This window comes from Chenopodium album, chromosome 22, assembly GCF_948465745.1.
Source record: "Chenopodium album chromosome 22, dcCheAlbu1.1, whole genome shotgun sequence".
NCBI lineage: Eukaryota > Viridiplantae > Streptophyta > Magnoliopsida > Caryophyllales > Amaranthaceae > Chenopodium > Chenopodium album.
The window spans coordinates 30,894,953-30,918,009 of NC_137855.1; the positions used below are offsets into that span (position 1 = coordinate 30,894,953).

At 35.8% G+C, this 23,057-nt stretch overlaps 2 protein-coding genes across 2 annotated transcripts; one reads left to right on the forward strand and one right to left on the reverse strand.

Annotated features, from left to right (window-relative positions):
• Positions 1-12,714: 12,714 nt before the first annotated feature.
• LOC145604176 (protein FAR-RED ELONGATED HYPOCOTYL 3-like) lies at positions 12,715-13,884 on the reverse strand. Its single transcript, XM_081660121.1, has 4 exons — positions 13,682-13,884; positions 13,324-13,561; positions 12,865-12,900; positions 12,715-12,753 (listed from the first exon to the last, which is right to left on the reverse strand). The coding sequence occupies exons 1-4, from the start codon at positions 13,882-13,884 to the stop codon at positions 12,715-12,717; spliced, it is 516 nt and encodes a 171-aa protein (XP_081516247.1).
• A 4,360-nt stretch (positions 13,885-18,244) lies between these two features.
• On the forward strand, positions 18,245-20,158 carry LOC145605918 (UDP-glucose 6-dehydrogenase 3-like). Its single transcript, XM_081661982.1, has one exon. The coding sequence runs from the start codon at positions 18,512-18,514 to the stop codon at positions 19,673-19,675; it is 1,164 nt and encodes a 387-aa protein (XP_081518108.1). The 5' UTR covers positions 18,245-18,511; the 3' UTR covers positions 19,676-20,158.
• The last annotated feature ends 2,899 nt before the right edge of the window (positions 20,159-23,057 follow it).

The following is a 23,057-nucleotide window of genomic DNA, read 5'->3' on the forward strand; positions in this document are numbered from 1 at the left end:
ACTTAAACTAAAGCAAGCTCGACTAATAAAGGTTTCAAGTGTTTGATTAGTTTAGGTGAAGTTGATCATGGTGATGGAAGAAGTAGCTGGAACTAAGAAGACATGAAGAGATCTTTATCAAAGAAGTTAAACAAATTAGAAGAAGAGTTCTCTAACAAGAACTAGTTCCCTAATAGGAACTTGAAGACAGCAAGCTGAGGTTCTTTGGTGGAACTTAATAAGCTTGGAGCCCAAGTAATCTACCTGAACAAAAGCGCGACACAGCTATAAATTTAGTTAAGGTTTTATCTTTCTAGATTATTTGTTAATATGTTAAGTAGGTTATTGCACGAAATTTATTAGAAGCGTGACAAGTTGGCTTGGTAAATAAAATAATACGGAAAGTAATAAAAGATAGATTTTAGGAAAAGATTTTCTAAAACTTTATTTCCTTTAAATCGGTTTGTTAAAAAGAATTATTCTTTTTAACAAAATATCTTTTTATCTTTATTTTCCGGAAAAGATTTTATTCATGTGATTTACATAAAACCGTGTTTTAAAGATAAGTTAAGTTAACTTATTTATCTTTTAGAAAACCTACTTTTTATACTAGTGTGACTTGTATAAATAGTAGAGAGTAAAATGGTTTTAGGTTTTTGTGAGTTTATGCGTGAAGAAATCACTGTGCGTAATTGAGTAAGTTTACCAAGCTTATAACTTGTCATATTAGTTTCGGATTTCGTGCACTGCTTGCCTGACATACTAGGTGCCGTATATTTGTATTGGGTTGGGTTATTTGGGTGAGTTTATTGTTTATTTCATACACAGTTTTGTAAGCTTCTTGGTGAGGCTAAGAGTTTGTACCTTGGCAGTACGTGTAGTACTTTGGCAGTACGAGTGAATCTAAGTGTGGTGCTTAGGTTGGATAGGATAGGGTCCTATCAAGTAGCAATTTCAGTGAGGAACTTGTGAAATTAAAGGTCTATGTCTAATAGGTTGTAACTTGGTGTTTTCCCTATTATAGTGGAGTTTGTGTGTTTGAAATCCCTAAGGCAGGGTCGAGGTTTTACTTCTTGTTGGGCCCTGGAAGGTTTCCTCGTAAAATATGTGTGTGCTTGCAAGTTCCTATATGCATTGTTCACTAATCCGCAAAAAGTAGTCATTATGGACTTGATACAATTCACCCCCCCTCTTGTATTAATTGTCTCAACTAACAATTGGTATCAGAGTAAGGTTCTCACGTGTAAGCAAATAACTTTGCTGAGTAAGTTCCTGGAGAGATGAATTACAAGGAGAAGCTAGAAGAAGGGTATTCCACCAAACGTCCACCCATGTTCAATGGTAAGTTTTACACCTATTGGAAGAACAGGATAGAGATCTTTATTAAGGCAGAAAATTACCACGTTTGGCGCGTTATTGAAACTGGTGATTTTGAAATAACTACAACCAATGACAAGAATGAGGTAGTTCCTAAACTTATTTCTGATTATGATAAGGAAGACTATCAGAAACTTGAATTAAATGCTTTAGCTATAAAGTATTTGCACTGTGGACTTGGACCTCATGAACATAATCGTATCATGGGATGTAAGTCTGCAAAGCAGATTTGGGGTCTACTAGAGGTAACTCATGAAGGTACCAATGAGGTAAAACATTCTAAAATTAATTTGTTGATGTCTAGATATAAAAGGTTTGAAATGCATTCAAAGGAATCTATAGAGAAAATGTTTACTAGGTTCAACGATATTATTAATGAATTGAACTCTCTTGGCAGACACATTCCTATTGATGACCAGGCTAGAAAGATCTTAAGGAGCCTACCACAAGATGAACGATGGAGATCCAAGGTTACTGCCATGCAAGAAGCCAAGGACTTCACGAAGTTTAACATGGAACAACTAGCTGGATCATTAATGACTCATGAACTTCACTTGAGTTCCAATTCTGAAAGTTCCAAGAATAAGAGTCTTGCTCTTAAGGCTCAAGACTCAGAGGAATCGGAAGCTGATGAGGAAGAAATGGCTATGCTAGTTAGAAAGTTCAAAATAAAGGATGATGAACTACAAGAAGTTTGATAGGAACAAGAAGTATGCAAGTTCCAGAAACACAACTTGTTTCAAATGTGGGTCGAAAGATCACTTCATTAAATATTGTCCTCAACCAGATGGTGAGAAAGGAAAGACTAAAGGCAAGGAGCAATCCAAGGAGTCAAGAGTCTATAAGCCTTACTTCACCAAGGACAATGTGAAGAAAGCCTTGCTAGCTGCCTGGGGAGATTCAGATTCAGAGGAAGAGGAAGATCAACTTTCAGAAGAAATTGCACATCTATGCTTGATGGCAAAGACTGATGAAAAGGCAAAACTGAAGGAGTTAGAATCTGAGGTATGGTTTTTCTCAAAAAGAACTTAGCCATTTCTCTAAAGAAAACTTAATATTTGTTGTTTTAGAAATTCAAGAAGAATTGAAAGAATTGCATAAAGCTAAACAACAAGTGATGAAGCTTTGGTAACTTTTAACGAAAACAGTGAGTGGGTCGATAATATGAAATTTGATATTCAATATAGATTCTTTAGTCTGTTTGATGATAACATAATTTAAATGTGGAACTATCCTTGATGAAACTCTGTATCGACACTTCTGACTCTGAAGTTCCTCAAATTGCTCATTATCCGAATTTTGAAAAACTAAAATCTGATTTGGAAGATATGAAAGCGGATAGGGCAAGACTTGAGGGGGAACTTGAGAAAGCCAGGAAAGGTAAACAACCTATAGACTACAGAGTTCCAGATTGGATCACTACAGCCCAAACTAAGAGAACAAAAGGTTTGGGTTTCAAAAAGAAGTTCCAAAAGGAAAAGAAGTATGTTGACCTGCCTAGTAGTATTGTCTGTTATTTCTATGGGAATACTAGACACAAACAGTTAAGTGTCCTAAGAAAGAAAAGAGTACACAGAAAAATGAAAAACATGTAAAACAGATTTGGATCAAGAAGAATGATGAACCTGCTGCTGTTAACTAACGTTTGATTTCTCATGCAGGTTCCAGTGAGGGGGAACAACACTTGGTACCTCGACAGTGGTTGTTCTAAGCACATGACTGGAGATAAATCTAGATTTCTCTCACTGGATGCCTACTATGGAGGAACTGTGACCTTTGGTGATAACATGACAGGAGATATAGTTGCGATTGGCAAAGTAGGAAGGTCAACTTTCAATGCTATTGATAATGTATTTTTAGTCCAGGGTCTTAAGCACAACTTGTTAAGTATTTCACAATTTTGTAACAAAGGTAACTCTGTAATCTTTACTTCTAATAAGTGCAGAATTATTCATAATGACATTGGGAACATTGTTTTAGAAGGAACTCGTAAAGGGAACACATATGTTGAGGATCTTAACGAGGTTCCTAACAGCAGTTTAACATGTCTGAGTTTCATTGAGGATGATCCTCTATTATGGCACAAAAGATTTGGCCATGCAAGCTTTACTTTACTTGATAAATTGAGATCTAAGGAACTAATGGAAGGAATTCCTTGCATTAAGTTTCTGTATGACAAAGTGTGTGATGCTTGTGTTAGAGGAAAACAAACTCGAATTTCTTTTAATTCCAAGAAGATGGTAAGTACCAAAAGACCTTTGGAACTCATTCATATGGATCTATGTGGTCCTATGAGAATTCAAAGCAGAAGTGGTAAGAGATATGTTATGGTTATTGTTGATGATTTTTCAAGGTTTACTTGGGTTTTCTTTCTTGTTAATAAAGATGAAACATTTGATGAATTTGTAGCTTTTGTAAATAAAGAACAGAGAAGAACAGGTAATCCACTGATTCACCTCAGATCTGATCATGGAACTGAATTTGAAAATTCAAAATTTGATGAATTTTGCACTGAGCATGGAATGGATCACAACTTCTCTGCCCCAAGAACTCCACAAAAAAATGGAGTGGTGGAACGCAAGAACAGAAGCCTCGAAGACATGACTAGAACAATGTTGATCTCAAGTGGTCTGTCTAGGAACTTCTGGGCAGAAGTAGTGAATACAACATGTTATATTCTGAACAGAGTATCAGTTAGAGCCATCACCAACAAAACTCCTTATGAGTTGATCAAAGGAAGAAAGCCTAATATTTCTTACTTTAGATCTTTAGGTTGTAAATGTTTTGTTCATAACAATGGTAAAAGGAATTTAGGAAAGTTTGATGAACGTAGTGATGAGGCTGTATTCTTAGGATATGCCTCTTATAGTAAAGCATATAGAGTATATAATAAAAGGACAATGTGTGTTGAGGAATCTGTACATATTATGTTTGATGAAACTGAACAATTGAATGATGTACAGGATTGTGATGATGATTTTGAAATTGGACTTGTACGCAAGGCATATGCAGATGAAGAATCAACATTAGTGCAGAAGCAGCAAGTTGAAATTGCTGAGCAAACGAATCCTGAAGCAAATGAAGGTCAAGAAATAGAGAATGCTACTGGAACTCCCCTTCATGAACAGAATCTAGAACAGAATGAGGGAGATCCTGCTGAAGTTCTAGATGAGACTCAATAACGAGTTCCTACAGAATAATCAGTCAACAATGATCAGGGAAGATTGTATCCAGTCAAGGACTTTACACCTAAGCGTTGGAAATATCAGAAGTCTCATCCTGTGGATGCAATAATGAGTGATATCTCAAAAGGAACTCAAACCAGATCTCAGCTTAGAAACTTGTGTGCATTCTATGCATTCCTCTCTTCAATGGAACCTAAGAATTATGTTGAAGCTTTAACTGAAGCAGACTGGATTAATGCTATGCAAGCAGAACTAAATGAGCTCGAAAGAAACAAAGTTTGGCATCTGGAACCTAGACCCAAGAATAAGAAGACTATATGTTTGAAGTGGGTGTTTAGGAACAAGCTAGATGAGCATGGTATTATTGTCAGAAATAAAGCAAGACTTGTTGTACAAGGTTTCAATCAACAAGAAGGAATAGATTATGAAGAAACATTTGCTTTTGTTATTCGTTTACTTATTGCTTTTGCTGCTTATATGGGATTCACGTTGTTCCAGATGGATGTTAAATGTGCATTTTAAATGGATTTCTAAATGAAGAAGTCTATGTGGAACAACCTCCTGGATTTGAAAGTCAGGAGTTCCCAAACCATGTCTATAAGCTTGACAAAGCTCTTTATGGGTTGAAGCAAGCTCCTAGAGCATGGTATGAAAGGTTATTAAAGTTCCTTTTGCAAAATGATTTTAAATGAGGCAAAATTGATAAAACTTTGTTTTTGAAGTCAAATGGAACTAATATCCTAGTTGTACAGATTTATGTAGATGATATTTTATTTGGTGCAACTAACGAATCTTTGTGCAAGTATTTTGCTGACCTTATGAGTGGAGAGTTTGAAATGAGTATGATGGGAGAATTAAATTTCTTCCTCGGATTGCAAATCAAGCAAACTGAAGAAGGAATCATGATCCATCAACAAAAGTATATCAAGGAACTGATCAAGAAATATAAGCTTGAAAATGCTAAGACCAATGATACTCCAATGGGTTTAGCAACTAGATTGGATGAAGATCCATCTGGAACTTGTGTTGATCAACCTATGTATCGAGGTATGATGGGATCTTTACTTTATTTAACAGCTAGGAGACCTGACATTTCTTTCAGTGTAGGTTTGTGTGCCAGGTTCCAAGCAAATCCAAAGGAGTCTCACCTGAAAGCAGTAAAGAGAATCCTTAGATACTTGAAAGGAACCGATGACTTGTGTCTCTTCTATCCTAGAAGTGACTCATTTGATTTAATTGGCTTTACTGATGCTGACTATGCAAGTGATTTGGTTAATAGAAAAAGCACTTCGGTATAGTACAGTTTTTAGGACCTTGTTTAGTTTCTTGGGGTTCCAAGAAGCAAAACACAGTTGCATCATCTACAGCTGAAGCTGAGTGTGTGGCAGCAGCAGCATGTTGTTCACAAGTACTCTGGATAAAGCAACAGGTTAGAGATTTTGGTCTTATTTTTGAATGTGTACCTATTTACTGTGATAACACAAGTGCTATATGTATTTCTAAGGATCTAGTTCAACACTCTAAGGTAAAACACATCCTCATTAGGCATCACTTTCTAAAAGATAATGTGGAGCGAGGGAATATTAAATTGGAATTTTGTAATACGGAATATCAACTTGCAGATATTTTGACCAAACCCTTGAACAGAGAAAGATTTGAGAAATTGAGACTGGAACTTGGGATGATCAAGCTGAATTGGTTGCTTCTGAAGTTCTAAGATATGGCAAAGTCGAAAATAATGTTAATAGAGCAAAAAGAGCATTTAGCACAATCTTGGTGTGCTAAACATAGCTGAAGTGTCACCGTTGTTGATCACTGGAGGTTAGTTCATTTAAACGCTTAATTAAATTTGCTTGTAGTAATGTACATTGCATGTGTGTAGAAAGCGTGTTTTATTTTCAGAAAATTCTTTTTGAAAATTAAATGAATTTGGAAAGAAAAGAATTTTGGTAAATTCATCCCGCCAAATTAATTTTAGAAAGTTAATTGAACGTGTTCAATTAATGACTGCTTAGTAAACCTCTTAACTTCTTTACACCGCCTCATTTAATATAAAAGGCATCTTCACCCACCTTACATCATCACTGTCAAATCAAAATTACTCCTCTGTGAAAAATTTCTACAAATTTCTTAAAACCCTCAAGAAGATAACTATGACCATAATTACCTCACTTAGCTCCTCACAAAACTCACAAAACAATCATCCTACTGAACAAGAAGAAGTTTCATCACTTCCAATTGTCACCTTCACCGAAACACAGTCAGTACCCCCTCCTTCAGACACCATGCAAAATCCAAAACCTGCTGAAACCGAAAACCTAACCTATGAGCAAGTGATCGAAAAATTGAAAGAATGGAAAGAGAAGCAAGAGTAGAAGAAAATGGTTGAAGAGCGCATTAAGGAAGTCGAGGATTTCGCTGAGAAGATAGGGGAATCTGATAAGGAAGAACCAGAGAAGGAGGAAGAAGAGGAGATCGCTAATCAAGCTGAACTTGAGTCACAAGCAGGGAGGTATGTAGTTGGTCATAGAATTGATTTAAATTAGGTTAGACAAGCAAAGTTCCTAGAATATCTTGTTTTAATTAAGTTCCAGGGTTGGGAGTATTTGTTGACTAAAGCATCTGATAATCTCTTGTATCCCGTAGCAATGACTGAATTCTGTCAAAATTTTGAAGCAAAATTGGGGGTAATAACTAGTGAAATTGATGGAATTAAAATTGAGATGGATGTTGAAACCCTAGGAAAAATCTTGAAAACTCCAACTGAAGGTTATGAGTCTTACATTAAAGGAAAAGCAACTGTGAAAGTAGGAAACTATCTAAGTGGTGATATTGTTGAAGCTTTAGGAGGAAAAAGAGGGAAGAACATAATGAGTCACAATGATTTGAGCCCCATGAACAAACTGCTGTTTAATCTAGTTAAGAAAACAATTCTGCCTAGAACTGCTAAGAAAGGAGAAGCATGCTTAATGGACATGGCTGTAATTTTCCGTATCTCTAGGAGGATTAAGGTCAACTTTCCTTCTTTGATGTATCAACACTTAGTTCACTGTGTTCCTAGAACTAAGGTTGGATATGGAGCTATCTTGTCTACGGTATTTGAAAGCTTGGGAGTAGTGTTGAAAGGGAAGTTTGGTGGATTGCATGAGAAGCCAGATAATGTCATTAATGAAGAAATTTTGGCTGGATTGAGTTTGGAGGTGGTGAAGGGAAAAATTCAGAGAGTGGAGAAAGAAGAGGAAAAGAAAGAGAAAACTACTGGGAAGAGGAAGGAAAAGGAGGCACCAGAACAACTTGTGAGGAAGAGCAGAAGACTGTCTGCAAGCTCAGTCCCTTAGACAAGTATGGAGCAGCCTTTGGAACAAGATGTTGACGAGGGAATTTTAGATGGGTAAGTTGCAGATCTGGTAGAGAGAATGGAATATGCTGAGAAATAGTTGAAAGAGGCTGTTGAAAAGGTCCAAGTGCAAAAACTAGAAAAGCTTGTGTAAGAGCAGGGGAAGCAGCTGAAAGACCAAAAGATGCTGATCCAGGAACAGGACAAGATGCTGAAGAAACAACAAGATGAGTTCCAGGAGAAACTTCAGGGTCTTGAAGACAAGATTGAAGCCCTAATTGAACATCAAAGAGAAGATACTCCCTCCATTCCACAATGATGTTCCTGTTTTGAATCTTTGACTTTTTTTAAGAAAGAGAGAATCTTCTAAATTTCTCTTATTCTATAAGAGCAAATATAGTCATGTGGGATCAAGTTTGATTCGTCTTGGTGAGTAGATTATTAATATCTAACTTTTATAATTTTTGCTAGTGTGAGATTAAAGATATTTGCGGTCAAGGATGGGTAAAATTTTGCATCGATTTGCGAAACAGGAACATGTTTATGAAACAGAGGGAGTAGCAAAAAGATCATGGACCTTCTCCAAACCTAGCCTATAATCAGCCTTAACTTTTCCTAGCTTATCCTAGTTTCCTGGTGCAGTCATGAACAATTTCAATTTATGTTTTTAATGCTTGAACAATTTATTTTGGTTTGTAAAAATTTGTTAAGAAGGATGTTAATCTTTTGGTTTTTAATAGAATGCTTTTGGAACAGCTTATACATGTGTGTTAGTGTATATTATGAAAGCTTATGCAGGAAAGTGGAACTAACTTAAGGGAAGTTAGCAGCGCTGCCTTCAGTTTCCCACACTCGATGAATTACTTGAGGGGCTGTGGCTAGATGCTTAATAACTTGATAATGCCAAAAGGGGGAAAAGAAGAAGCAAACTTGGATGCCGAAGTTGTTTAGGTTCCAGTTGAGAAAGTATCAGAAATTTCTCTGATATGATGCTATAGTAGTTTACTTTATTTCTGTTTAGTTTACTTTGTTTATTTTTGTTTCTTTTGTTTCTGTTTTTCATTTCAGTATGTGTTTACTTTCAGTCAATAAACCAAAAACACAAAAATACGACCTTCTATTTTGTTTAACTTGTTTCTAGAGTTTGCTTAAGTTTGTCATCATCAAAAAGGGGGAAATTGTTGAAGCATAAAGGTTTTGATAATGAGGAACTTAAACTAAAGAAAACTCGACTAATAAAGGTTTTTAAGTGTTTGATTAGTTTAGGTGAAGTTGATCATGGTGATGGAAGAAGTAGCTGGAACTAAGAAGACATGAAGAGATCTTTATCAAAGAAGTTAAACAAATTAGAAGAAGAGTTCTCTAACAAGAACTAGTTCCCTAATAGGAACGTTCCCTAACAGGAACTTGAAGACAACAAGCTGAGGTTCTTTGGTGGAACTTAATAAGCTTGGAGCCCAAGTAATCTACCTGAACAAAAGCCCGGCGCAGCTATAAATTTAGTTAAGGTTTTATCTTTCTATATTATTTGCTAATATGTTAAGTAGGTTATTGCACGAAATTTATTAGAAGCGTGACAAGTTGGCTTGGTAAATAAAATAATACGGAAAGTAATAAAAGATAGATTTTAGGAAAAGATTTTCTAAAACTTTATTTCCTTTAAATCGGTTTGTTAAAAAGATAATTCTTTTTAACAAAATATCTTTCTATCTTTATTTTTCGGAAAAGATTTTATTCATATGATTTACATAAAACCGTGTTTTAAAGATAAGTTAAGTTAACTTATTTATCTTTTAGAAAACCTACTTTCTATACGAGTGTGACTTGTATAAATAGTAGAGAGCAAAATGGTTTTAGGTTTTTGTGAGTTTATGCGTGAAGAAATCACTATGCGTAATTGAGTAAGTTTACCAAGCTTCTAACTTGTCATATTAGTTTCGGATTTCGTGCATTGCTTGCCTGACATACTAGGTGTTGTATATTTGTATTGGGTTGGGTTATTTGGGTGAGTTTATTGTTTATTTCATACACAGTTTTGTAAGCTTCTTGGTGAGGCTAAGAGTTTGCACCTTGGCAGTACGTGTAGTACTTTGGCAGTACGAGTGAATCTAAGTGTGGTGCTTAGGTTGGATAGGATAGGGTCCTATCAAGTAGCAATTTCAGTGAGGAACTTGTGAAATTAAAGGTCCGCGTCTAATAGGTTGTAACTTGGTGTTTGCCCTATTATAGTGGAGTTTGTGTGTTTGAAATCCCTAAGGCAGGGTCGAGGTTTTACTTCCAGTTGGGCCCTGGAAGGTTTCCTCGTAAAATCTGTGTGTGCTTGCAAGTTCCTATATGCATTATTCACTAGTCCGCAAAAAGTAGTCATTAGGAACTCGATACAATTCACCCCCCTCTTGTATTAATCGTCTCAACTAACATAACACGAAATAAGAGATGATCATATACAATCAAAATAGATTATATCAAATCAAAACTGATTATATCAATACAAAATTGATAATGCCAAAGAGCTAATTCAAGTTTATTAGAATGAGAAACAAATGTTGTTTATCTAGGGGCGACATCATCTTTCGATTGGGAAAGTAAGGGTAATTCTGACATTTTCTCATAATTAATGACGACAGACGTTATCTCCGAATTTCGTTGACTATTAACTCTAATTTTGTTAACCGTCTAACGACTGTTACTCTCTTAACTTTCTCTCTCCTCAGTAAAATTTCTCTCTCCTAAGGATTATCACCTTCATCAGCTTATGAGTTATCACCATTGGATTGAGTCGATCTTTGCACCTGTAAGAAATTGGAGTTGAGTCGTGAAATTACCAGAGGACATGAGTTGATCTTTGCAGCTGTAAAAACTTGAACCTGGGTAATCCACTATTGGAGCGTATTGCTGGTGGGGGGAGTTTTCCTGCTGGGTGGGGGTAATTTTGGGGTGGGGGCTGGTGGAGGTGGGGAAACTGGTGGTTTGGGGGGGGGGATTTTTTTTATTTTTTTTTATTTCTGATTTTTAATTTTTTTAATTTTTTTTTGGACCAATGACAAGCTGACACGTGTCATGGTGACCTCTTATTAAAGGTCGTTGACTCTCGTTGACCGGTTTGGGACTGAAGAAAATGAAGACCCCCTAAAGTTCGGATTATTCCAGAATAATCCAAAGTTGGGATTATTGTACCAAACTTGATGAAAGTTGGGATTATTTTTTCTTATTTTTCCTAAATTCTTCAATTATTATTTTTATTGAAGTTTACTAACTTGTGTATATTGTTATTAGAAAGAGGTACGAGGCTTCGAAGTAAGTTATTAGTTTACTCTCTTTTTAATTTCAATGTAGAAAGGATGTTTATTAATGTTCAATTCCTAGTATCATGTTAGGATGTTCTTATGCTTTCTAGAATCATGTTTAGGTTGCTTTTACTCTTTTCTAATGTCATGTTAGTACCATGTTAGGTTTAGAGCTTTGATCTTTATTGATTAGTGACATGCTAGGATTTCTTATTAATCTTGTTAGTATCATGCCTAGGATCTTGCTATTATTATTAAGCTTTATTATGCCTTATGATGATTATGATGTAATTATTATGGTTATTATTATGTTGCTTGATTATTTATTTATTGTTATTGCTTGATGACACCTTTTATGCATGTTAAAGGGAATTTATACTTGAAATCACGCTTAATAAGATAATTAATAATTTGGTTTAGGCTAATGTGATTTTAATTCAAGTGATCGCCAATAATAGTTTTGTTTGTGCATTAATATTCAACCAACATAGATAAACAGGTTTAGGGTAAATCTAATGTTTGCATGTTAGTAAAAAAGCGCACATGAATACGAGTAGAATAAAGTAGAGGCCTATTTTATAGGGCGGGTCCTTTCTTTTGTAGATTGGATTCGTACCCTCATTCCCGAACCCTATCTGGTTCCTGACCTTATGGAGTTGACGATCTCCTGGATCATTTTGGGTTTACAAGTTCCTAAAACTTGTTGGCGACTCTTTTGCTCTAGCTTTCTTCCCTTTGGAACGTCATCATACTTAAATGTATGATCACAGTGGGGTTCAAGCTTGGGGTTATAGTGCTTGAAATATTCCCTACACTACTAAATGTTACTAATAAAGAAATGTTATACCAACTTAAGAAATATAGCACAATATTCGTAGAGTACAAATGGAAGGATAGAGTACTAGTAGATGGTTAACCTTAAAAAGCTTCTGAACTCCTTTTGGTCCATTCCATGTTGTTCGTGTCCAGCACCAAGTCAGCATCATTAGCATGGCTTACACTATCACCATGTTGGGTGTTGCATACATCAGCATCATCACCACTACCTGTTTAGGGTAAAAATACCCTAGACATGTGGACCAATGAGAGAGCTCCACGTGTCAAGCCCTAGCAGGTCATCGAAGGCCACGCACCAGCTGACACGTGGATACCTCAAATAACAATCAGAATTGCGGCCTTCAAGGGCCCCATTCTCGAGAAATCCGCACTTTGCGGCGCAGCCCACCAAACCTAGGTCAGAGTGACCTAGGGAGGGGCACATTTCCCAACGACCCTATAAATAGGGAGATATTCCCCCATTTTGGGGACACATTCAATCATTTATTACACCCACTTTCTCTCTCATCAGAGAACTCCTAATCTCGGAATCCGAGAAGATACCCACCTAAATTTCCGCACTTCTTTATTCTTTTTCAAGTTACTAACTTGATCGTCAAAGGCGGAGCTCCAACACCCGGAGTCTTCGTGTTTTTGCAGGTGCAGCTCGAGCCGGACTAGACTTTGTGACGTAACTCTCCCGAGCGACAAAAACACCCAAAACACTACCATATTAGGTGTTGCATATATCAGCCTCAGTGAAATCCATGTCCTGGTTGGTATAATGAAACAGACACACTTTAGAGTTTAAAGTTTTAAAAACAACACGAACACTTAAGTGAGTAGCGTAATGTATAATTTGTTGCAACAAGAAGAAATATACCTGTAACTCTCCCAGCTCATCATCCTGCTTTTCCCCCTGTTCATCAAAGTTAAGGTAAAAAATGAGTTCACATCAAACAACATAGCCACATAAACTTCATAAACCATAGTCACCTGACACATAATTTACCTTGGTTTTCCTAGTCTTAGGTGGTTTGTAACTTGTTTTAGAGAGTGGTTTATACCTAGAACCTTTAGACTTGCCCCAGGCTCGCTTCTTTATTGGCGGATCTAAAATTGTTGCCTGTTGATTGGAGGCAGATGGTTGACATGGACTGTTGGAGCCTATCTCTGACTGTGGAGTTTCAGTAGCGGAGGGTTTGTTGTTGCAAACTCCATGTATTTCTTTCTTCGATCCTCTCCTTGACTTCGATATGGAGTTTAGATAACGCTTTGACGACTATGTCCACTATATCATAGCTTCCGGGGTCTGGGTGGGATCATGGTATGCAACCCTCACTCTAGTGTGCTTCCTAACAATATCTTTACGCCACCTATCGACAATGTATTTGTCAGGAATCTTTTCCACCTTGTTCTTATCCAAGACACGTATGCAGTTCTTGCATATGATGCCATGGGTTTCAAACCTCCTACAGTCACATGAAACCTCCTTTGTCACTGGATTGAACAAGATAGAGTAGTTACGACGTCGATCAATGATTACTTCCTCGCTTTCACCTTCCGATACAATCCACACCCTATCATCAATCACAAACCAAATCGTACCATTATCAATGACAGTTACCTCACCATAATAACAGTAAATCTTTCGGGTAAGTTCTCTTTGAATTTCCTAAAACTTAGCATCGGTGTATAACTTTTGAAACAATTTTTCATGTTTGAAACCACTCACAAGGCGTCTGATGTATTTGATAGCCTTTGCATCTACTTCATTCTCATCTGTAACCCTCTTCTTCATTGCCCTTGTGTAACGTAGAGGGAATTCACACAATCTGGTTTTCCGATTAACAAACCCATCAAAGAAACTGTTTATGTTCTTCACTCGTTGCGTGGTTTTCATCCTGTAGACACCCAATTGTGTCTCTCCAAAACCAAACCCAGTGATGAATACCTTTCGCGTCGAATGATAATCGAATGAAGTGAAAGTGTGAAAAGTCTAGTGTTACGGTAGTTTTTATTAAAAATCTTTCTTTCTCTTTTAGAAAACCTGCTAGTTTATGAAAAAAGGCATTCCGGTTTAGTTTGGTCCACGACTAGGGTCCAATAATGGTGTAGTTGCATAGGTCTTGCAAAGAGCTTTCCAACGATATATTATAAGCCCCACTTTGATGAATAATGAGGAAGTTATGTAATTCTGTAAGCCTAGACTCTTGTGTAGGTAACTTCCCCTACACCTCCTCCAAACGATGCGTTTCACATTCCACCCACTACTCCACACATCCCCACAAACTACCCCACACTCCACAGTAACTTCCCATTAAACCGCCAGTAACTTCCAATACCCCACTCATATATATACATATTTAAAAAAAAAAATTCAAACGATCATTTACTCTGCATTTTTTCTCTCATCCTCTTTCTCCATTTTCTCTCTCAGCCTCCATTTTCTCTCTCATCCTCTTTCTCCATTTTCGCTACAATCTACACAAATAAGTTAGTAAAATCGACTAAAGTGTCCGACATTAGAGACGAAATTGCGCAATCGCGATAAATTTCAGACCAAAAATCTAAAAAGAAGTATGTTTTGCATGTTTAGAGTAAAATTAATTGAAAATTGCGCAATAGAAACCCTAATTTTTTGGTATTTTTTTTGTTGATGATGTTTCAGGAAAAAAATTGAAAATTCTGGTGTTCAAGAACAATCAAAGTAAGTTTTACTGATTTTTTCGAAGTATAAGCATAATTTTATTGAAATTTGCTCATATTTAAACAAGTTACTGTTTAAATTTGAATTTAAGCATAATTTTGCTCTATTTCTGAGACGATGATAAAAGTTTTTGAACAAATGTAAGCATAATTTTGATTTTAACGATCAAACAAAAATTATATAAAAATATACAAAAAAAAACGAAATGTGGATAAAATATAATGTCTAGTACTGTGAAGTATAATGAACAAATACAAAACACTATATGTTCAAATTGATATGTGTGCATATATGTGTTCAAATTTGTATAGAATGTGTATAGCATGTAATTTATGTTTGTTTATATACATTTAGTGATATGTTAATTATTACAAATATTGTTCAATTCTAAATTTCATTTTGTACATTTATGAAATAACCAAAAAATGACAAGGGGAAAACGTATACTTTCTAATTCTGTATATATAGTAAAATGAACATTTACAAAACACTTTATGTTCAAAATTCATATTATGTTATATGTGTGCATATATGTGTATACATATGTTCATTGGTAAAACTATACTAATCATTTCTATGAACTATTTTGTACATTTGTCTAATATAGAAACATCATGTCAATTTTATGATTTACAATATAAATTTCATTGTAGTGATGTACCATTTAAAGTGATACACTTGATGCAATTTGACAATGGAATGTACAATCCTTATCCTATAATTCATGAGAGAAAAGAATGTTCTGAAATAGACAACAAATTGGATAGAAATGAAGTTAAAAAAAAAAGTGGGAATCCTATTTATTAGAAGACAACCTACATCCCAAGTTGATGTACTTACAAATATTCATATATGTAATAAATGTACAATCATTTATTTCAAGGAAAAATACACTTTAATAGTCCCAACTATGAGCGATTTACTTCTAATAATCCTAACTAAGGTTTAATTTTTAACAATCCTAACTATGGGGTATGTTTTCCACTAACAGTCCCAACTGGTCATCAACCTTTTATAACAGGTTGCTTTGACACATGGCATCATGTAAGTGGTTCAAAAAAATAAATAAAAATTAAAAATCTGAAAAATTAAACAAAAAAAAACATGCTCCTCCATACCTGCCACCCCCATCCCCATAGCCCAGCTGGATTCCGCCGCCACCTCGCCGGAAACCGAAAACAAAAAAAAAATTGAAAAATTAAACAAAAAAAAAAACCTGCTCCTCCATACCTCCCCTTTCCCCTTCCACCCCAACCGAAAACAACCATATTCCCCAACCCCACCCTCGAACTGCCCCCTCCCTTCCCCCCCCCCCCCCCCCAAAATCACCTTAAACTAACCCTCTGCATCCACGAAACCTCTACCTTCCCATCTGCTTAAGATTAACAGAACCCCCTAAATAAAACAAAGGAGGTAATTATGATCCTCAATTACTCAGATTCTTCAATTTGATTAATATATCACCGAAAAATCATATAAATCTGCAACTGAATTATGCGTCGTGATTATATAAAGCCAATCAATATGTGGCACCTTCAAATCGATTCAAAACATTTATAGAATGAAAAGGAAAAAACGAAAATCAAATTTAATGAAATAATACGGAAAATTGAAGGTAGCTTGTTTGGGACAAATCTTAGAAAAGGGATTCTAGGAATTTGTTAAAGGTTTTATGGGGTTTTAATAATCTAATTTGCCAAAAGAAATAAACACAACCTCCAAATGAATTAGTTAAGAGCAATAAAACAATAGAACTATAATAATAATTATAAATCAAAGAACAAGGCTCAAGATGACAGAGGCAATTCTGATCTGAGTAAGGACGAACTGATGTCAGTAAGGACGACATAAATCAGAGATTTTAGTATAACAGTGTAGTAAATTATATTGGACAATGTATGAATGTGTGAATGAATTCTATTACAATGAACATCCTATTTATAATGATTTATAAGTCTAATAAAGGTAAATATATTGAAGGATCCTCGCTACAATGGTAATGTTGACAATATTAATTGACATCTTCATATCTTAGGAAATGTTGACTTTGTGATTGATATCTCCTTGATTCGTTCCTTCAACCATGGGACTTGATTGTGCTTGTTGCCCAAGCATTCATTATGTGTCTTCAAATGGTCCGTGCTCTTAAGGGAAGTTGCCTTTCTCAGAAAGGCTCAATAAGGCGGTCGACTTACTCCAAAAGGTGCATCGAGTCCGTACTGTCCGTTCTCAGTAGGGACCACTGCGCGGATAATATTTCGTCAAACAGTTGATCCATTTCCTATTTTAGCTTTATTTGATTGATTCAATAGTCTTCATAAGATCTTTAATTGATTGATGACTCCTTAATTGACTCAATCAAGTCCTTGATTGATGAGCTATAATTTATCGAATATTCTTTGATATCTTTGACCATGCGTCTTTTCATTTTCAGCTTGTTTCCTTATTATGTGTGAGTGAAGTCAATTATTGTATTCTTTGATTGATCTTTTCCTATTTTGTAATTTGCTAAGAATCTTCTCCCAACATAGCTGCTTGTGGAACATGGGTGAATCTTCTAGATCAATGTAGGACACCATTGGAGGTAAGGAATTAAGGGAGGGATAATATGAGAATGAAGGTGAAAGTAATGAAAAAGGAGGAGATAGAGAGTTCCAGAAATGGTGAGTGAGTAAATCGAGTTGCGTTGGGAGTTAGATTTCGGAGGCGGCTTGGTTTTAGGGAAGAGTGACCGGGAATGGTGGTTTAGAGGGAAAGGGGAGGGCCGACGGTTGATGAGATGGTTGAGGAGCGACGGCCCGGCAAATTGGGCTGGGCGGTGGAGGTGTCGGTGGGGAAGGGGGAGGGGCTAGTGTTTTGGGATATTTTTATTCTAATTTTTAAATTGTTTTAACTTTTTTTTATTATTTACTTTTGAATTTTTAAAACTTTTTCTCTTTATTTCTAGACCAATAGAAATACAACACATGTAATTAAAATATAAAAAAAAAGAAAAATTTAACTGCTAATTCAGGTCACCGGTCATCCGCGACTGCTAATGGCAAACTGACCCCATAGTTAGGATTAATAAAAAAAAAATAAACCTTAGTTGGGATTATTAGAATTAAATCGCTCATAGATGGGATTTTTAAAGTGTATTTTTCCTTAGTTCAATAGTTAATCTCATAATTGAAATAATTTGTAAAATTTTAGTGAACCAAAAAAGTTAAAAGTGAAATTTATAATGTCAAGATCAAGGCCAGAGAGAAATTAATCAATTGAGGTATAAATACTTCATAAAAATTCAATAATTTATTTTTATATTGTTACATAGTAATACTTTTATATATTGACATTTAAAAAGTTTTCATTGAACAAGAGAAGGAAAGTTCAAAAATAGATGATGCATCAGCAAATCAAGGGTATATTACTTTAAATTAAGTGACCCGACCAGATTTGACCTTACCCGAATATGACCCAAATATACTTGACCCAAAATTGACCCGACCCGAACATACCCGACCTGAAAATTGACCCGACCCAAACTCGACCCGATACCTGACCCGAAACCCGAATCGACCCTACCCGACCCATACATGACCCGGATGACCCATTTGCCAGGTCTATCCCTAACCCCCTTATAATTCACATCCCTCTAAACAAACCCTACATTTCTTCCATCCCTATTTTTATCCTTGTCCCAACCCTTTTTTTTTCCCTAAACAAACACCCTTAATTACTACTTACGGAGTACTTCTATTCAAGTTTTAATTTTCTTTCTCGTCAAGAATAGTTGTAATTCTTCCTTCAACAATCATCTACTCTCTCTCTATCAATCAGTATGGCAGCCGAAATGCAGAACATCTGTTGTATCGGAGCTGGAAGACTAGGGGCATTTAGTATGCTCGCACTCGCAAATCAGTACGCAAACAAACATTTTATAGTAGTTGATGAAGATGCCAACTTAATCAACCGATGGAATTTAGGGCTAAATCAATTGCCTTTTGCAGAACCTGAGTTGGAAGATCTTGTTGCACAACATCGAGATGTAAACCTTGTTTTTGATAACGATATTGTTGCTGCTGTACAACAATGTCAACTGATATTTTTAGCAGTTGAAATGCGAACAAAGAAAGAAGGTATAGGGGAAAAGGGAAAAATTGATGTTGCTAAATGGAAGAGAATGGTGGAGATTATCAGGGACAATGCACTAGATGTTAAGGTCATTGTTGATAAATCTGCTGTTCCATTTGAGGAGAGGAATACAATACTTACTGTGCTCCAACCTGGTGAGTTTGAACATCATGTATTTGTTAATCCAGAATTTTTTAGCCAAGGAACCTCTTTTCAAACACTTCTTAACCCTCAGCGAGTTGTTTTTGGATCCAGGTCAGTGAATGCTGACATTGATTATTTACATCAACTCTATAATTATGTGCCAAACAGAGTAGTCATTCAAAATCCTAGATCGATTGATTTTGCAAAAATATTTAGCAATGCATTGTTAGGCTGTTTGGGAACTATTGCGAATACGGGGTCAACGTTTGCGGATGATTTAGGCCTCAATATTGATGATGTATTTCGAGTCGTTGACGGTGAAAACAGATTGGGACATGGTTTTCTAACTCCAAATGTTGCAATTGGTGGCCCTGCTTTGCAAACAGATATTGCTTATTTGGCTTATATGGCAGAAGAATTTAACCACAAGGAAATTGCAACCCTGTTTAAGATGTTCATTGAAGTGAACAAAAAGAGAAAGGAACATTTTGTGAAGAAAATGCTTGATTCAATGGTGTCTCTTAAGAATACCACAATAGTCATCCTCAGATTTGCATTTAAGGAAGGAACTGAAGATGTGTCCGATTCTCCAGCAATTTACATAAGTGAATATTTGCTGAAAAAAGAGAAAGCCAGACTTCGGATAAATGATCCACTCGTCCGGGGGGAAATTATATTGAGATGTTTGAAGGCACGTGCACAACAAGATGTCAAGATGTACACGTAATGCCACTCAACAATGAAATTTTTCAAAATGTGGATGCTATATGTGTCATGACACGAGCACCACAATACCAAAATCTTAATTTTCTTCAAATTCGACCACTGATGAGAAATCCGTATTTCTTTGATTTTACCGGCAATGTGAATTTCAACCTTCCTGCAATTCGACAAGCTGGCTTTCAAGTGTACAGCAGTGGACGCTCAGAATGATACTATAAACTTTTTAAGTTTTGAATACAGTATCCATTGGTACATTTGAGGCTCTGAAGTGCGCCTGCTGAAATCTCTTGCTTTGCTATTCTAGATGTGCATGCTGCAGTCTCTTGCTTTGTACAATGCTAGCTAGTTTCGTACAAGTACATTTTTATGATGAAAAAGAATTCTGTTTGCAATCCTTTTCTTTGTAAACTGCTTTATACAAGTACTATCCATTTGTGGCAAGGTCTATCTTTGTTACTCTTAACTCGATTTTGCTATGATTCGATTACTCTTGCTGTCATGCTTATAACATATATATTCTTTTTGTTTGGGATGTCCCTAAGTTAACATATACGAACTATGATAAGTTTTGTTTCCTGTATTATTAGTTTTATTACTACTGATCTGTCATTGACAATTCTATCTACATGCTATTTGGATAAAAATCTACTGATTTGGGTCAAAATCAGTATACAGAGCTTTAATGTTTGGAAAACCTTGTTTCATAATCACAACACTTGAATCCTCCAAATTAAAGAAGTCTCATGAGATTATGCAACTTTTGAGTCTGGTTTATCAATTACTAAACTCAGGGGTAAAATACATTTCATGCCATCTCTCGGGAGTAACACAAGCACCTTCAAACGCTAACCATGGCTGCCCTAAGCGGTCAAGAGGCACTGATCATTTACCTCAAGAACATTGAAAAAATCAGGATCAGCTCACTGGAGGGATGTTCTGGCATGTCGATACCTATGACTGAGAGAGGAAGATTTTTTTCAAGGTGATTATGTACACTATGGCAGTTGAGACGATTATTGATCATTCCATCATGGAGGCCTTGGAAAGGGAGTATAGTACTTTGAAGTTTGAATCATGGAATGGAGTCTATGGCTACTGACTTACCTGGGTTTGCTTATCAGTTATCAGAATGCACTTGGTAAACTCTATGAATTTCACAACTCTTTTTGCAGCATTTTTATCCATAGTTTTTATCCTGTGCAACTACTAATCCATGATTGTCAGTTATCTTCGTAAATAAGTAGTTTGCCGTTGAACCACAATCCTTATCTGTATCACAGATTCATAGGCAGCAATAGAATATTGGCATTTTAGCTATTCCATATTTGAAACGGATATAGAGAAGGTAGAACCGTTGGATAGCCGTGTTATTCAGAAACATCCATTTGGGAAGACTGGATATCTGTTGTGATTCATAATGTATAGGATTGATTGGGTTACCTGAGTGTTAATGGCTGTGTTCTGCTACTCTTTTGGTGATTACTTTTAATGGTTATTTTGTTGGTGTTTTAGCCTATCCACATGTATTTTAAGCCATGTGTTTTAATTATAGACACACCTAAGTGTCATAAGGTGGGATTTTTTTTTTTCTTCCCAACTTAGCCTTAATGGCTGCATAGACCAACCACAGATTCCATTTTGTTATGCTGTAAAGTCTGACGGATTATCTAGCTTTTAGGGAAGTATAGAAGTGATTTATTATCATACTTTATGTGACTCAGGTCATGTTTTCATTTCTGTTTAGAAACTATGTATTCATGTTAAATACAATCCCTTACTTACAATTATTAGCCTCGCCTCATGAATCGAATCGAATCTCATTCTGTATTTCTACAGAACCTCTCTCTTCTTTCGCTCTTGCTTTGACGGTTATTATGCGTGACTTAGAGTAAAAGTTTTGCTGTTGTATTTGTTTTCATATAGGGTCCTGAGGTTAGAAGTGGAGATGTACCTCAACCTATCTTACTAAAAGAGGGACAAGAATTCAATTTTACTATCCAAAGAGGAGTAAGCACTCAGAATACTGTCTGTGTCAATTTTGATGATTTTGTGAATGATGTAGGGGCTGGAGATATACTTCTGGTTGATGGTAAGTATTTTAGCTTTTTTTTTTTTTTTTTGGTAAAGATTATATTTTAATAGATGTGATACCTTGTATTTATTTTTTTATTTTTTTTTGAAAGAATGTGATACCCTGTATTTAGTTGCTTTAGTAAAGCTACAAATTATATTATGCTAATTGGCTGAAAGAAAAAGGCTCTTGCTGACCTATACTTGATTGTTTTTGTTTGTGAAGTTTTATATCTTTGTTGTTATGCACACAAGAATGCAGGTGCAACTTTTAGATAGATTGAACCTTCATTCAATTTGCATCTAAAATCTCTGAGTGATGAAGGAATCATGGGACCTATTGGGATATGAGAATGGACCTTGGTGTAGTATTATAGGAGGATAATAGATGATTCTAGAAATTATAGTGTGAAACACATTTGGCTATGTTTTGGAAAATGGGTCTAATAGTTGATAATGTTGATGACGAATACAGGGTTACGTTCAACATGGATGTTAGTACTAGCCATCTTTCTGTCTGGAACTTGATATCAAGTGGTTGAAATGCTATATATATATATATATATATATATATAGTGTCAGATATCTTATGTGTTACAAATTTTGGTTTCTTAGTTACATATGTGATGTAGTTACTCTAGGTCTCTAGCCCAGGAAGCAGTATATTTCTCATGGTTCTACAACATAACTCAGTCCATGAAAGTTAGATTCTGCACTTTTAAAGAGTTGTAATCTAACCATACTTTATGTGCATTTGGTTGGTCCAAGTAGAGAGAGTTTCCTATCATTCCTAGTGTGGTAGATATATTCTTCCAGACTGGTGTTTATTGAAACTGCTTTATGATGTTAGGTGGAATGATATCACTTGCTGTGAAATCCAAGACAGAAGACACTGTAAAATGCCAGGTAATTGATGGCGGGGAGCTCAAATCTAGGCGGCATTTGAATGTACTACTAGATTGGGAGGACATTAAGTTCGGGGTTGAGAATCAAGTTGATTTCTATGCTGTTTCATTTGTGAAGACTGATAGAGTTGTTATTGAGTTGAAAAATTACCTTAAAAGTAAAGATGACTTAGCTTTTCTCACTTTAGAATCTGCTTTCCAGCACTCAATTGTTGCTGACTTCGTTTTATCTACTTTATAGGTTGCAATGCTGATATTGATGTTATAGTGAAGATTGAAAGGGGCAGGTTCAATACCAAACCTTCAAGCTATAATTACAGCATCGGATGGGGTAGGTCATTTTTCAAGTTTCCTTCTTTTATAAGCCTTTCTTCTCTAATGATACCTTTGTCCATATGAAGTCTTGGTTTT

Bases quoted from the DNA above. Each gene is read 5' to 3' on its own strand.
- LOC145604176 (XM_081660121.1), bottom strand. From the start codon at position 13,884: ATGAAAACCACGCAACGAGTGAAGAACATAAACAGTTTCTTTGATGGG. The intron at 13,562-13,681 runs GTTATACACCGA...GATTGATGATAG, and splicing joins CATGAAAAATTGTTTCAAAA to GGTGTGGATTGTATCGGAAG. The intron at 12,754-12,864 runs GTATATTTCTTC...TATACCAACCAG, and splicing joins ATGAGCTGGGAGAGTTACAG to GACATGGATTTCACTGAGGC.
- LOC145605918 (XM_081661982.1), top strand. From the start codon at position 18,512: ATGGCAGCCGAAATGCAGAACATCTGTTGTATCGGAGCTGGAAGACTA.